The 13633-nt window shown below is 36.8% G+C and overlaps 1 protein-coding gene across 1 annotated transcript in view; it reads left to right on the top strand.

The window, feature by feature from the left end:
- eipr1 (EARP complex and GARP complex interacting protein 1) overlaps positions 1-13633 on the top strand; it is a 51501-nt gene that overhangs the window by 21244 nt on the left and 16624 nt on the right. The window contains exon 5 of the mRNA XM_051133407.1: positions 3429-3528. Coding sequence (XP_050989364.1) covers positions 3429-3528 — 100 coding nt within the window. The remainder of the gene's footprint in view (positions 1-3428; positions 3529-13633) is intronic.

Genomic DNA, 13633 nt, shown 5'->3' with positions numbered 1-13633 from the left:
CATGCTTGGTGGTTCGAAAAATGCATTATTTTAAACATAATTTACATTATTACAATACATTTCTCCCAGCCTGGCACAAATGGCTCGATTAGTTCCGGGATTAATGAAGGCCCGCCTTCCGAAAAACAAAATGTGTTGTGATTGGTTAGCTGTCCCACTGCGTTGTGATTGGCGAACAGCTTAGACAGCGTTTCAGTACTGCCACGCCCCGTGTCAAAGAAGCAAGTTCCGTGTACAACTGTTAGCGCAAGCTAGATTAAAGTGATTCTTACGTTTTAAATATGGATATTTTTCCTATAAAAACACATTGATTCGCTATAGGCCTTTATTGACCCTCCCCTGAGCCGTGTGAGGCACTTTTTATTATGGATGGATGCATATCATTGGACTTGTTTTGGACTGATGAGGAGAAACACCCATCTATGCCATTCTAAAGCTTGGGAGCACCAGGATAAATTTTAATATAACTCCGATTGCATTCATCTGAAAGAAGGAAGTCATATACACCTAGGATGCATGGAGGGTGAGTAAATAATACGCTATAGTAGTGTTGGGTCCTATCATCAGCCTGCGAGATCGCCAATACATGATATTATCATGCTAATTTATTTAATTACTTACATGAATAATCATTCATAAGTTCGCAAAGGTTGAAGCAACGTACAAGAGTGTTTACAGTGGGCTGTGTTTACATTAATCTCACGTCATAAAAGCATAAAAGCTGAGGTGCAAGTACATTTAACCACTTAAGTTACTTAGTTGAACGCACAAGCGTTCTTCTTCGTGTGCATTTGAGTGTGCGTTAAAAACTAGCCTAGAGTGCCATCTGCTGTTAAAAACTAAGCTCAGAATCGATTACAGAGAGACTCGTGATGCATTGTGATAAAAACAACTCACAATCGATCCACAAATCGATTTATCGTAAGACCCCTAATGTGATGGGGTCTCAATAATGTGTTTAGTCTTCTAATACAATGAGGCTTCTTGTTTCCTCATATCCCTGACTTCTCACAGGTAGCGCAACAGCACATTATCCATGGGGTTTGCTTAGTCAGCCACAGATGGAATTCTCACATATCTGCTTCCAAATGTAAGTTGTTGTTGTACATGTTGGTCAAATAGTCAAAATTCGGACAATGTGAGACTAATGTTAACATGCATCGTAGGGAATTTTCATGCCTTGCACAAACTTTCTGTTCTGTCTCTCTAGTGTGTATGTGCCTGTTTTGAAAACATTCCAATTTAGGCTTCCCTGAAGAGAATAGACGAAACATCAATGAAAGATGTACCAAAAAGACTTGTTGTCACCTATGTTTTGTTATTTTTTCGCGCCTCACAGAAAAGAATTGCTTCATTTTGAGAGCTAGCGGACGCCTCTTAATCAATGCCCATTGAGCACTTTGTGGCCAATGGAGCATTTGTGAGAATTCGTGCACGGGACGTGCTGTGCGCGTAGCGATGGCAGCGTGAGACAGGCTAATGGCTGTGTGATGGGTTATCAGAGCCACCGCTGCTAGATCAATTGGAGCCTGAGAAGAAACGAAAGCAAACTGTGTTATATAGGTCAGTCAATACTTTCAGTAATGATGGAGTAATCTCTGTGATGTTCTGGGGCCAGTCGATGCTCACACACCTTTTATATTCTGGACATTTGCTACACATGGGTTCCCTTCTGACATCTCTCCTCCTACCTTGCCTTCCTCCCTCAAATCAAACTTGAGCCATTTACCATTCACCTGAGCATCGCATATACACTTCTTTCTGGTTAGTTTCTTTACTTGTATAAAGCCTAAACATATGTCCTAATGTTTGATGAAGTCTCTAAATTGCACTTTTGAATAGTTTTAATAGATTTCGATTTTTTTTCTTTTTGAGGGGACATTATGTTTTGCTAGACACTTTGCCACAATTTTTGCTCGATCATGTGTAGATTGACGCATTACCGTTTGAAGTGGCTTTTCCAGCATGTATTTAGATTTGTGTAGTTTATGCAAAAATTGTCCATGGAATGGTTTTAATCAACATCAATGTTTAAAATGATTTTCTTTAATAAATAAATATTTGATATTTTTTAGAAATTTGTCATAGCAATTTTTACAGTACCAAATATTCAGTTTAGTCTCTCAGTTAATATGAGATCATAAAAGCTGCATGCATATTAATAATAAGAGTAAATGGGGTGAAAAACAAAGTTCCACAGAAGTTTTTCCCAAAGTTGATATGCAAAAGAAATGTAATGTCAAGTTGACTTAAAAATGTATTATTGCATTTTATTTATTTCTTTTTTAAAAAATAAAACAATAAAATATAAAATGTGATAATATTATTATATTTTAAAATACAGAGTAAGTATTAAATAAAAATACAATTATTTTACAGTAAACTTAAAAATAAAATGCTAGTATTTATTATTATTTTTTAAATGAATTTATCAACTTAAAATCAGCTAGATTTTATTTGGGCTGGTTGTCAGCATTTAAGTATGTGTGCTGCTGGGTTTAGTGCTGCCGATTGAAGAGCGTTAGTAAATGAAATGTCACAGTTTTGCATTTTGAAAACGGCAGTGAATAGCCGCTTTTAACATTGTCAACTACTCTATGGGTAAAATAAGAAGTAAAAAAAAACTCTTGAGGTCTGACGGAGGTATTATTTAATAATGGATTAGAATTAAATTCATTTAAAATATCTTCATTATTTATCATAACCTAGGGAGCAACTGAGTCAAGTCATTTAATCTTATTTGATAGCCTGTTATGACATCCCTGCAATTAAAATAAATTCTTGATTCAGCATTTTACATTAATAATTAAAAAAAAAAAGAAATCACCAGATGATGTCACCAGAAAAAGGAAATGGGGCAGAATGACCTAAGGATTTTGTGCAAGAAGATGTGTCCTTGTGTTTTGAAAAAAAAAAAAAAAAGAAATATGATAGACTTTCTTACGTGGGTGAAGATTGGATGATTATTGCACTGCGTTTAGACATTGGAGTTTAACAAAATGACATGCTCTCATTTTTAAACAATAATAATAATAATAATAAACATTGCTATGTGTCCTGTGCTTAGACTAACTGAGACTTGTCATAGCACTTGTACTGTATACTGTTGCTCTCTTGTTTGTCTGATTGCTTCTGTTGTTCTCCTCATTTGTAAGTCACTTTGGATAAAAGCGTCTGCTAAATGATTAAATGTAAATGTATATGTAAATGTAGGGTTGCAACTGATGTCTGGATAGTTAATGATAATAGATGTGTAGACAGTAGTTCGGGTTAATTGCTGTACACCTCATAGCCATATCTGCATTCTTCATACATATGCAAAGAGCACCATTCAAACATTGTATTACATACTAACTTCCACTGGATAAATGCACATAGCTGAATTTGTGGCCATTCATTGTTAATATCCTCTCTCCTGCCTCCTGCAGTGTATTATGGGAGCCTATGGGTGATGGGAAGCGTGTGATATCTCTGGCTGAAAACCACGTGCTGCTCTGGGACCTTCAGGAGAGCTCCACCAAGGCCACGGTGAGGTTCATTATTTTCATAATTGCCGTGTTTCACTGCTCTTCTGTCAGTGCTGGAGCCGTGACACTGGCACGGCTTCTCAGCGATACAGGGCACAACGTTCAGGTTCTTAACAGTGACATTCATGTGCAGTTCCTATTAGATATTACTGTGATAACACAATGTGTATAGCTGTTTTACTTGCTGCTGAATGTAGTTACAATTTGTGTTAAGGAAAAAAGAAACTGCTGCTACATACACTTTCAAACCTCTACAACCTTTTTTCTTTCATGGAATACGAAAAAGTTATTTTGAAGAATGTTCATGCTTTTTTTTGCATAAAATAAAGCATATAGGGGCTGTTGAGCTCTGGAAATGAATAAAAAAGCAAAAATCTGTATGACTTATCCACAGCAATTCTGAATCCTCTGATACATCTGTGTATTTTCAAATGTCTGGGGAGCAAAAATTATGTAACAGTAGCCTTAAAATGATGTCGTTCGTATCCATTCGGTTCCAGACACTGGAGAATTTAGTCAAAATGAGAAAATTTAAAGGAATAAATATGAAAAATAAATAAATAAAAAATGTGATGAATTTGTTCTATTAGCAAATTATTAATATATTTATTTTTTATTTTAATAGGCTAAATGACTGTCTGAACCATAACCTTTAAACACATTTGTCAAAGTTAGAAATTTTATCATGTTCCAGTGTGGGTCTGTGGAGGATAAGGGAATTCACTTAAAGGCTATGACGAAAGTGTTCATCGGATGCAAAATTCACTTTTACATGTTGTTTGAACATAAATGTGTGTTGGCAGTGTGTGTACACAACCACCCTATAATGATAAAAATCCACACAGTGGTTTTTAATTAATCTGTAAAAACAATTTTGCCTTCTTCAAATCAAGCCATTCTCAGCATCTTGTCTGTGTTAGGGTTAGGGTTAGGCACAATGACAGAGGTCACGATAGACTGATTGAGACTGCCGTCTTACCTTAGACCCGCCTTGAATGAGCAGTAACAGTCCGATTTAATGAATCTTTGCAATCGCCTTTCCTAATAACGTGCTAGTTAGCAAATTTTGTGGCTAAATGTGGCTAAAGTAAACAGGCTCATCACACCACAGAGAGAAGAGAGGGCGGGGCAAGCAGAGCTTATTAACATTTAAGGAAACATCTACCAGAACAGGTTGATTTTTGCAGAGCTGATTTTGGCAAGGTAAAAAGGGTGTTGTTTTACCCTACCAGTGAGAATTTTTAACCAAAGTATATTATAGACTTTTCATTAAGACCCTAAAGAATCATATCAACTTGTGGAAAATGGGCATCCGATGACCCCTTTAAATGCAATATGCAGACATTGATTCTTAAAGGAGAAGTCCACTTCCAGAACAAAAATTGACAGATAATATACTCACCCCTTGTCATTCAAGATGTTCATTTCTTTCTTTCTTCTGCTGTAAAGAAATTATGTTTTTTGAAGGAAACATTTCAGGATTTTTCTCCATATAATGGACTTCTATGGTGCCCCGATTTTGAACTTCCAAAATGCAGTTCAAATGCGGCTTCAAACAATCCCAAATGCGGTTGTTACCTTTTTTGTTAAGTGTTGAGTGTTTGATCTTCTTTGCATGTTCACTTTGCAAAGACTGTGTCAGTACTTCTGCAGCGATGATTTTGAAATGATTTTTGAAGTTGAGGGAGAAAATACGATTGGAGTTTTTTGACATACCATATACTGTCTTGAACCAGAATACACAGAGTTCAGGGAGAGCAAGACAAGACGAGCGATTGAGATTAAAAAGTATTTAAATTGTATTTTTTTTTAATGAAAATGACTGATCGTTTCGCTAAATAAGACCCTTCTTCCTTGGCTGGGATCGTTTACAGCCGCGTTTGGGTTCGTTTGAAGCCGCATTTAAACTACATTTTGGAAGTTCAAAACCAGGGCACCATATCAGTCCATTATATGGAGAAAAATCCTGAAATGTTTACCTCAAAAAACATAATTTCTTTACGGCTGAAGGAAAAAAAGACATGAACATCTTGGATGACAAGGGGGTGAGTACGTTATTTGTAAATTTTTGTTGGAAGTGGACTTCTCCTTTAATCTTATGCTGAAAATGTGATGAAAATAGGAGGGGTGTAAGAAAATATCGATACACGTGTGTATCGCGATATTTTGTTTGGCGATACTGTATAGATTCTCAAAAACAGAATATCGATATTTAAAAAAAAAAAAAATCATACAAGATTCATGACAGTTGATTACGTTTTCTTATCTTATATCCAGTGACAGGAAAGATTACAGTTTTCTTATCTCTAAACTTAAACAGTGACAGGAAATACTAGCATAAGTTAATGCTAATGTTAGCGTTAATGGAGGATGCAGCCGAGGTGGCGCCCGCGCATAATGTAATTCTTAAGTTCAGATCAAAATGATCTGACATGGTTACAATTGTAACCTTAAATTGTAAAGCAGGGTCTTAAAATATATATGGTCTGTTTATAAAAGCTTACATTTTATACATTTAATAACTAAAGAATCTTGCAAGCACTTTATTTTCCCCCTTTACTTGTTTTGCACAAAAAGTGATTCAATAACATGGAATGGTTTGCATATGGTGGTGTGTTCTTAATTACAGCTTTCCTAAAATTATGTCCGATTCATAAAATAAGAAATATATCGCTTTGTTTACAATATTGCAATGTATCGCAACATATCGTATTGCAACCCCTATATCGTGATACGTATCGTATCTCCAGATTCTTGGCAATACACAGCCCTAGAAAATAGCTCTAGATGAGTTTTTGCATCCGTGGATATTATTGTTGGTCGTTTAACATTTGTATGATAACACACTTTTTGCCACACCTGCCAATGGCTGGTGACATGATAAAATTTATATTTTTTTACCGGCCATAAAACTCTTTTTGCAAAAACAGGCAGTTATTACTACTACAATGACTAAAAATATTTACAATGCTTTGTTTCTATTAAATGAATTTTCCCTCAAATTACCTATATTATAGCCATTCAACATTACAGTATAACTGAAAGCCTTTATTTTTCACATTTAATAGGCTCTGAAATATATCACTTTTAATTTAAGTGATTGTAAAAGAATCTTCACAAACTATAAATTGTATATGCATAAACTATACAGATTCATCTTTATTCAAGCTACAAATGTTAATCAGTGACTAGAGCAGTCAAGTGATTTCTCTTTTTTTTTTTTTTGTTCTTTGATTTACATTAATCAGAGACTTCAGCAAGTTGTACTTTAAAATCAGCGCTTGTCTCTTTAAAACCTGCTGCACATGATGTGGATCTGACACGTATCCGATATTCTCCCAACTATTTGAGGTCATTTAGACTTTATAATTCATTTAAGACTATGTTTACAAGGTAACTCACCAAAACCATGCATTTTGATATAATTGTGTGTTTTCGTCTTCTGAAGTGCTACTGATGCGCTGTCTGAAGCGGCTCAGTGTATGCGTACAGCCGAACGTGCAACCTTTCAAACTATACGTCACTGCACCGTTTAGGCGGTGTAACCCCAGGTATATGTCGCCACATTCTCAGGTTATGAATAATAAATAAGGTAATCTTCCGAAATGAAGCAGCAATATCTTCTCAGGTAAAAGTTACTAGAAACTTGTCTAGAGATAAGCTGGCCATCACACTGCTTATCAGCCCGTTTGTATTCTATTATTTGATTCTGTCTTTTCCCTAATGACAGAACAGCTAATCACAATGATCTTGTCTTCGTAAAAGATATTTTGATAGATATTTTATTCGCTTACGTCAGAAACAGCAAATCTCTTTAAAAACTGGCTGCTGTTCTCACTACATTGTAATATGTGACCCTGAACCACAAAACCAGTCATAAGGGGCAATTTTATGAAATAAGATTTATACATTATCTAAAAGCTGACTAAATAAGCTTTTCATTGATGTATGGTTTGTTAGGTTATGGCAATATTTGGTTGAGATACAACTATTGGAAATTTGGAATAAGTTTTGATATATTTACAGTAGGAAATTTACAAAATATCTTCATGGAATATTTTCTTTACTTAATATCCTGATGATTTTTGGCATAAAAGAAAAATTGATAATTTTGACCCATACAATGTATTTTTGGATATTGCTACAAACATACCCCTGCTACTTAAGACTGGTTTTGTGCATTTGGCGCTTGGCGAGTGTTAATTTTAGGCCCTGCCTATAATGATAAAAATCCACCCAGTTTTTTTTTTTTTTTTTTTTTTTTTTAAATCCCCAATAATAACAAATACTTTCTTAGATCAGGCTGTTCTAAGATTCCTGTCAGAATGACGTAGTTCTGCACAGGCCCCTGCCATGACTATTGATTGGCATGGCCATTTTAGCACAGACCCTAAAACCCTAAAGAATCGTATCAACTTGTGGAAAATGAGCATCCAATGACCCCTTTAAATGTTTAGTTACATCTCACTTTTTGACCATTAAAACTAAAGCTTCAGTTAGATTTCATACTCAGCCTCTGTAAATAATAACAGTAATGCCTGCCTTCTTTGATTTGATTAGACATCTCAGTCATTTTGACAATGCAGTTAGACCACTGATCCAAGTCGGTTATCTTGGCATTGTAAAATATCTGGGTAGTAGAATAAATACTGAGGTCTGTGTGTACAGCTATGATCATGGACTTTGCAAGTCTTCTGAATTCACGCAGAAGCTTTCTTTCTTCCTCTATTGTGCTTAAATGTAAAACAAAAATGTAAATTTGTATTACTTGCCATAAAACCTTACCATCTGCTGTAGCTCTCAAATCTCATTCACACTTCCACAAATTTCACAATTAATTATGAAACACACAAAATGCAGTTTCTTTGGTGGTGCTGATGTGAAATTTGGTGTCACATGTCTTCATGCACCCAACTGAATGTGCAATAAACAAGCACACACACACACAAAAAAAAAAAGTTTGTGAAAATATACCAGAAATTAAGTATGCTGGATAGTTTGGTCAAAACCCGGAGCGAAACCTTTTCTAAAGCTTAAACTGAGTTGTCCAATACTTAGGTCACAATACAAATCTGTTTTATTTTTCCCAAATTCCATGTTTTCCGTTTTATTTTTTCTAGATCCTGGATTTTAATTCTTTTTAAGTAATTTATAAAACATACATAAAACAGTTTAACAATTATAATAATAATAATATACAGATGTTTTGTGTTGTCTGTTGTTTTTTTATTAGTTTGTTTTCTGTGTTTATGTTTAAAAATAAATTTATTATCAAAAATGGTGTTAATCAAATCAGTGCATAAAAATTGTAGTTATTCTTTTACAATTTAACTGAAAGAAATTTGAACAATTCCTTTTATTTATCTGGCACATAATCTGCTGCAGGTTTATTGTTTAAATTAAAACATGGATAACATGGAAAAAATTGTGTGACATACCTTAAAAAAAATAATATTTTAATAAACTGTATTATTATTACACGCTCTGCTCTGCATCTCTCTGGGTCTCTCTCTCTCTCTCACACACCCCTGCTCGAGCCCTCCTGCCCCTTTGAGCTCTGACTAAACTGCCCTTTTGGTCTGGTCTAGGTGCCCCTGGTTCACGATTTCTGCCGAGGGAGACCCGCTATGTGCCCACGTATTATACACTTTATGTGTACAGACAGATATTTTCCACATAGCTACAAGAAGCATAGCGAGCAATACTTGATGGCAAACACTTCTTACTGTTACAAAATAAACAATTACTTTACAAAAACTGCTACAACACAATCATGCATTCTGCTGTATTAAAGCTTTGATCAGGATAAAACCGTATATTAAAAGCTAACATAAGCAGTAGCATTTACAAATAACAGCATATCTAAAAGTATGATACAACAACAAACAAAAACACATACCATTCTGAATGGACAGGTTCTGCGCGATCCTCTTCACTAATATTCTCTCAAATTGATCAGCAATATTGATGACGCCTTTGTTTATAATACAACCGGAGCGCATGTGAGGGGTGTGACGTTTATGAACACTCTTTAGTGGTTTAGCGAATCACAACACACTAGACCAGCTAACCAATCTGAGCCCATTGCGTATTTCTGAGGGAGGGGCTTCATAAAAAAAAAAAAAAAGGAAATAATCAGAGCGTTCATCGGAGAAGGGACAGAGTGGTGTAGAATAAAGGTGAATTATGTGAAAAATTATGAACTCAAAATTATAAGCTCTAAACCCACAGCACATGCAATAAACGTGTTCACCGCATTCATTTACTGTGAACTGATCCTTTCTGAGGCACGGAAAACACTGGATCATGAGCTGATCGCCTGAACCGTGCACACTTCACTTTGAAACGCGCAGCGAAAACTGGACTTGATTCAGGGATTAAGCCATTGTGCTTTCGGTTTTAGTTCGTTTGACAGATACTGTGCCAAAGCATAATGACCCAAAACACAACTTTAAAGACATTTTATGTTAGATTAGTTTAAAAATCTACACTTTTTGCCCGGAAGACCTATCATTTTATATCAATAATATTGAGACTATTGCGATACCATGATATTGATAATATCGTTACATCCCTAATACGTAGTGGGGAGAAGAAACTTCACATGGTTCACATGACAGCGCTATTAGTAAGAAACAGCTTTGCGCATAATGTTCAATAATAATCAGCTACAGTCATTACTAATTAAAGCCTCCTGGACCGGCGCTCACAGACTGCGGTATCACAAACCTTTGCGAACATAACCTTGACTCGACATTTGACGAAGCGTCACGTGCAAAACCACTCTCGCTCTTAACGGCGACTGGAGAAAAGGCCCGTGGTTGACATCACACTGAGCCGCTCCATGAGGTCCCGCTATTGTCAGCTTTGCATGCAAAGCGAGGGGAGGTTATGGAGTGGCAAGGCCCGCTGAGTGCAGCGCCCATTAAAAACACCAGAGCGAGGGAAACGAGGGGGAGGCAGAAAGAGACGGAGAGGATGTTCGGAAAGCTCTCGGCGCAGCTAGATTCCAGCGGTGTCGTGAAGAATGCTAATCTGCCTCATGCAAATCTTCCCTCATGCCGCCCCCATCCACACAACATACACACACATACACACACACACACTCGTCAGCCTCCCCCATCCGCTCATCCCTCTGTTCTTCTGAACAGCTCAGGTTGATGTGTTTATCACCATGCTGCGTCTGCCAGTGTTTTATTCGGATATCGCTGAATCCCACAAACAGAAAAGGAAGCGAGAAGCAGCCACCAGGCTCACGTCTGCATGTATCTGGGGCGTTTTCTCCAAAGGAAGAAGCATTCTCAAACAAACTGGCTGAGAAAATAATCAACAGTAACCTTATAAAAATAATGGGTCTCTATTGGCATTGATGGTTCCATGAAGAACCTTTAATATTCATAAAATACTTTTTATTGCACAGAAGGTTCTTTATAGTGGAAAATTGGTTCTTCATATTACTAAAATATTCTTTACACTGAGAAAAAAAACTGTTCACTAAAAGGTTCTTTGAGTTTTTCAGTGGCATTCGCTGTGAAAACACAGACTTTTGGAACCTTTATGTTCATTTAATTTTGATGAATTTTGCTACAACAATTTTTGTACAAGACAAAACTACTAAATAAGAAATTCATGCTTAATAACAAGCTGATAATAGCCCTGAAATATATAGCACACAAAATATGTGGTTCAATATTCCAGTTTAATTTGACTGAGTTGTTACTTTTGCTTTAGCATTATATAAAAATAAGTACATTTATATTTAAGATTCCTCTCTATGAACTTTTTAGTAAGCTTGTTGGAATGCATTTTATGTTTCTTCTCTTCAGAAAAGGGCCTTTGTGTAGCATTTAAGCAAAATAAATCATTTTAAAAAGTAGCATAATACAAATAATCGTGCTACCTGCTGTTTTGAGTGTGTTTATCATGCATTAAAATGTTGTCTGATAGGCAGATTATCAAAACGGGAATCGATGTGTTATTGTTCAGTAGCTCAGGCTGGTGTTTGTGCTGGAATATTGAATCTGTTTTCTCTGTGGTCAGTGAGCTACAGCACAGCGACAAACCATGAAAAATCAGCAGGAGGGGTTCAGAGAACGGGAAAATCTGCTTTTCAACAGCTTTTGCAACAGCAACTGACTACAAATAAAGTGATTACTCAGTGCTCTGTGATTATTTATTAGATAAAGGACCCGTTTTTATTAATTTAGCAGTAGGTGTCAGGTTTGTGAGTATTTTCTAGTGACTTCTAAGATACTTGCTTAGAGTATGTGCTGGTTTTATCATCTTAGTGTAGATCTCACCTTAGATTGTGCCTCTATTATTCTAAAACTTAAAACACATGGGTCGTCACACCCCACCCCTTAAGACAGGTGTCTGTCAAGAATCCCTGTAATATACAAAACAAAAATTAGCAAAATCTTTAACTACACTTTAGTTACCCAGGGGAGCCCACGACAGTGCATCAGCGACAATATTTTCAGATCCTCTGACATGTCGAATATCAAGGGAGTAGGCCTGTAAAAATAAAGACCAACGAATAAGCCTTTGATTTGGGCAGTGAAAAGAATTCAGAAACGTCAACAGGTTGTGATCTGTGTAGACCACAATGGGTTGACCCGAACCAACATAAATATTGAAGCCCAAATCAAAGCCAAAGCTTCCTTCTGTACCACCGAATAATTCAATTGATACGAGTTAAACTTGCGAGAAAAGAAACTGACAGGGCGGACCATGCCTTCATCGTCCTGCTGGAGGACAGCCCCGGCACCAATCTGACTTGCATCCACTTGTAATGAAAAAGGCCTCTCGAAACAAGGGGCAGCGAGAACAGCAGCAGAACACAACAAAGATTTAACATTGTCAAAAGCCAGTGCACAATCTGACAACCAAACAAATCTTACCTTGGCCTTTAACAGATTGGTAAGTGGTGCAAACACTGAAGAGAAATTACGGCAGAAGGAACGATAGTAACCTACTAAGTACATAACCTAAAAAGAGCATGAGCTCCTTTTTTGTAGTAGGAACAGGATAGTCACAGATAGCCTGAACTTTGGCACTTACTGGCCGGACCTCTCCGTTCCCCACCACTTTGCCAAGATACGTTATTGTAGCCTGAGCAAAATTACATTTTGCCAGGTTCACTGTCAATTTGGCGTCTGACAGACGCTTCAAGACAGCACCCAAGCGCTTTAGGTGTAAATCCCAACTATCACTGAACACGACAAGGTCATCTAAATACACCGCACACCCTTCAAGGCCTGAAACCACACAGTTCATCATTCGTTGAAAGGTGGCAGGTGCATTTCTTAACCCAAAGCTCATAACTTTGTACGAATAGAGGCCTGACGGAATTACAAATGAGGAAATTTCCTGAGCTCTTTGACTTAAAGGCACCTGCCAATACCCTTTAAGCAGGTCAAGCTTAGTTACAAATTTGGCTGAACCAACCTGGTCAACGCAATCATCCACTTGCTGAAGTGGGAAGCAATCAGGCTTTGTCACACTGTTAAGTTTACGAAAATCTGTGCAAAACCTTACCGAACCATCAGACTTTGCTACCAACAAGCACGGAGATGCCCAGTCTGAATTCGAAGGGATCGCTATATCATTTTCCAACATGTACTTAATTTCTACTTCCATATGCTTCTGTTTCTCTGGTGACACTCTATAATAACGCTGTTTAATAGGGGAAGCGTTACTCACATCAATGTCGTGTTCTACCTAATTGGTCCGCTTTGGCGTGTCTCCAAACAATTCAGGAAAGTATGTAACAAAGAAATCAGTTCCACAGACTGTGAGGGTAACAAGTGAACCAGTGTAGCATCAAGCTTTTCCAAAGATGCAGTATTATTTAATCGCCCACGCAACACACTGTCATCAGGTTCATCACCCTCCTTCTCCCTTGAACAAAAATTCTTACCATCAGACATCACAAGTAATACTGAATGAATGGAACTGTCAATATTTGACTTCTCATAGTACGGTTTCAACAAGTTCACATGGTATAACTGAGTAGACCTTCTACGATGGGGGGTTGCTACTATATAATTCTCGTCACTCAGTTTACATTTTATTACATATGGACCTTCAAATTTCACTTCAAAGGG

Source organism: Labeo rohita, chromosome 17, assembly GCF_022985175.1.
Source record: "Labeo rohita strain BAU-BD-2019 chromosome 17, IGBB_LRoh.1.0, whole genome shotgun sequence".
Classification (NCBI taxonomy): domain Eukaryota; kingdom Metazoa; phylum Chordata; class Actinopteri; order Cypriniformes; family Cyprinidae; genus Labeo; species Labeo rohita.
The sequence above is the reverse complement of the archived record's forward strand: the minus strand, read 5'-3'. Positions and strand labels throughout refer to the sequence as shown.